Here is a 3,577-nt window from a genome sequence, read left to right as displayed (position 1 = left end):
CGACGCCGCCTTACGGACGCCTTAAAAACATAGGAATTAACAATCACTGTACGATAAGGAATCAAACAGTTAGAACACATGTGCCAGGATCTCTTCTTAGCAATGTTTTTTTAGCAAATGTAACGAATAATTAGAAAAAATAAGAAGGCCAGTCTATTTAAACGAAATGTATTTGACTATAACTGGTGTGCAGATACACCTTAAAGCCTTGTTTGGATATGAGAAACAAGAATATCTCTCCAAATCCAAGCAGGTCCAAAGGATCTGTCTACATGATACGGTAGGAACACTCGAGCTAAACCAACTGCAAGCACAACTACAGATATAAGCATTAATGTGTACCTTTCCCTTTGTTTTAGACGCCTGTCTAAGAATAGCACTCAATTGTCCCACAGAAATTACTGCCCTTTCACCTGCTTTCTGAATATCCAGAGAATAAAGTTCCACCAGACAGTTCAGAATAAAATCGATATTTTCTATATTTCTGTTGTCCACAATCTTGGAACTAGAAAGGTATGCATTATATGTTTTAGTTAAGCAGAAATCCAGACAGTCAGGTAAGAGTGAAACCACTTCTCGAATCATAAGAAACGAAGACAGGGACAAGTTCTGATCACCACTTGCCCACAAGCGAATTAAGATCTGCAGAGTACATACAGTATATGATAAGCTAGTATTAGAAATTAAAGGTCAGGCATTCTACACCAGAAAAATATTGTAAGACTATCTCGAAGCAGTCATAGAATGGTTGAAGGGCAGAAGAATTTAAAATAATTAAGACATTAGCACTGTGACAATGCATCAAGGGTCTAAGCTTAGGTGGATGTGTACTGATCCAAAATGGCAACACTAAAATACCACAGTACAGTTATTCAAAAAACTGAAAGCCAAACAGATTGATAACGACTGCTTCAAGGTGTTTGAAACATTCCTTACAGTAGCAGAAATATATGACAGGTTCAAAAAAATAAGGAAGGCAGATCGATTCCCAACAAATACAGTGTTCACAGAATATGGCCCAACCCAAATAACAACCGACTTTTTCCTCTTGTTCACATTCTTCCTTATTAAAGAAGAAGTCGTGCAAATATCTTCTATACGGATTTTTTTTAAACAGCCATTTTACAGGGAAAGAATACCAGAAAGGCCAGTAGTCCTCAACCGATCTAATATTATTGACCAGAACAGGTTTCAAACATGAATCTCTTCCAGAAGAACAAAATAACATACAAAACTAAATTTAATATCAACAAGCAACATCACCAAGGAACATACCTTGAGAAGCCTCCTTGATGTTGAGGGATACGCAGAAAAATATACCGCAGATGTTCTAAGCCGAGTCAAGACATAGGTAAGTATTTGGTTATCGGTAAGTTGACTAATCAGATCAAGAGAATTCCGCAAGTAAGACTTTATGAGCGGCTCAATATCTTGCCATTTCTTTCCATTTCTCTGATTCATAAGTTTCCCCTTGTCATCATCAGAAATTTCTAAGAGAGCACGGAAAATATTGTCTGCCTTAGAAAGAACAAATGATATTATCTGATAAAATACTTCGGTACTTTGAAGTCTCTGCATGGAAAGGCTATTTGAATTCAGACCAAATTGACATGCATCCCGGAAAGCATTTAGTAGGTTACGCAGAGCAGGTGCTTTAGGTTCATCTAAGACTAGTTGACACCATTCACTTATTGTCTTGCTTGTAAGGATCTTATCACTAGGAGGATCTTTATCACCAGAATTGACCCCGTTGTCCACAGAATCCATCTCATCTTGTTCATCTGAATCCTATTGAAGATTTGAACAGAATAATAGCAAAAGAAAAACTATTTTATGAGATCATTTATGGTACGAGAAGTACATTGTAAAAAGGATGTACATGAATTGCAGTACATAAAGCAGAAATAATAAGTAAAACTTACTTCTTTACTTTCATAGTTCACCAATTCCAATTGCCATTTCTCAAGGAAGTTTGCAAACTTAGGGTCCTACAAATATAACAAACACTCTCAATCCTGATAGAAATCACCTAGGTGGCACAATGCAGCCAAAGAATTCCAGAAAAGACAGATAATATAAAGTCTAACATCATTTGTTCCTAGATGAGATCAACATTCAGAAGCATAGCTAGCAGTAACCTATATATCTATAACAACTTGTGTGGTTCAATGTTTCATGTTTGCTTCGAGGGATAGAAATTCGCACATTAATCTAAAAATCTAGAAAGCTCGCACTAATCAAAAACCGATCTACAACGATTATATCGTGAGACCAGATTATAAGAGAGGCGTGTCCACACATGACATAACTACAGACCCGCAACCAAACCAAGCAATATATATCCAGCAAGTAAGACGGCAAGACCTAAAGGCAATTTTCAGCTATTCACCTTATCCAACAACTTCTTCAACTTTTTCTTTTGCTTTTTCACAGCCAAGCGCATCTCATTGTTCTGTTCGTCGAGATCATCTTGTACAATACACTCTGCAAGAAATATTCTGATGCTTAGAAACTATCACACCACAAAATTCAATATGTGTTAACAACAATACAATTTACCTTTCATAACATTATCATCATCACTGTCAGAGTAGTACACACACTCAAGATCCTGCATTTCAAGCATCAAGGATCAGTTTATAAGGGCCACTAAGCAATAGCACTACAAATAGTAGATAGAATCACACAACTGATTTTGAAAAAAAAAACAAATAATCGGCAGTTTCTGATGTGCAAAAGTTACTTGCAGAGCAATTACACACTAACATAGTAACCACATAATGTACAAACTTGTGCACATATTGCCAACAGACACTATGCAATCATCCTTGGATATTATTCAGTGGTTTTAAAACTGATCTAAGCACCTCAGTCAGATTATGAAAAATATTTCCAACCCAACAGTCTAGAAGAAATCACAAAAAAAAGGGAGTGGAACAACCAAGTTGCTCCTTCCAACCGGAGAGATTAATCAAGTTCTAGAGCTACTTGCCAATTTGACATCAAAAAAGAAAAGACCCCCCAAACAAAATTCTTGAGAAGGTTCTGCACAGAAGTCGAAGCACTGCCCACAGAACTGTAAGACAAATTTGGTAGTTGTGGGCTGAGCATGAACTGTGGATGATGGTAAATTTGTATATGTTTGAGCTTGGCATGGATAGAAACATCACGTTAAAATACGAAACGAGTGCGAAAGCTATGGTGGGTGTGACTATTCCTAAATGTATATTGCTTGCCAAAGATGAATAAGAGACTTGATAGAAGAATGGCAAACATACCTCTGAAAGATAGCCATCACTGTCGGATAGATCCCCATCTAATTCATTCTCATCTTCTGGAAACTCTAAACAGTTAGCCAAAGTAGCTACATCATCGTTCATGTTCCTAAAGGAAAAGCATATTGAGCTTAGTTCAATAAATAATAGAAAGAAAGACCTAAAAATCAATGCATTACCAAACAGTATTATCATGAATGAATTTTTACGGTAAATAGAGACAGAAGATGAAATCTACATCCGCAACATATCCAAATTTGCAAGCAAGGTTTAGTCAAATGGCTGTAGGTAACATTGCAGCA

General features: G+C 36.6%; 1 protein-coding gene across 1 annotated transcript in view; it reads right to left on the bottom strand.

The window, feature by feature from the left end:
* The window catches only part of LOC119299057 (nucleolar complex protein 2 homolog), a 6,632-nt gene that overhangs the window by 2,494 nt on the left and 561 nt on the right, over positions 1-3,577 (bottom strand). The window contains exons 3-8 of the mRNA XM_037576358.1: positions 3,279-3,384; positions 2,560-2,611; positions 2,390-2,484; positions 1,923-1,988; positions 1,276-1,788; positions 343-642 (exon numbers count right to left, since the gene is read on the bottom strand). Of these exons, the coding sequence (XP_037432255.1) occupies positions 343-642; positions 1,276-1,788; positions 1,923-1,988; positions 2,390-2,484; positions 2,560-2,611; positions 3,279-3,384 (1,132 nt within the window). The remainder of the gene's footprint in view (positions 1-342; positions 643-1,275; positions 1,789-1,922; positions 1,989-2,389; positions 2,485-2,559; positions 2,612-3,278; positions 3,385-3,577) is intronic.

This window comes from Triticum dicoccoides, chromosome 5A (assembly GCF_002162155.2).
Source record: "Triticum dicoccoides isolate Atlit2015 ecotype Zavitan chromosome 5A, WEW_v2.0, whole genome shotgun sequence".
In the NCBI taxonomy this organism is placed as follows: Eukaryota; Viridiplantae; Streptophyta; class Magnoliopsida; order Poales; family Poaceae; genus Triticum; species Triticum dicoccoides.
This window is presented reverse-complemented; position numbering and strand designations above follow the sequence as displayed.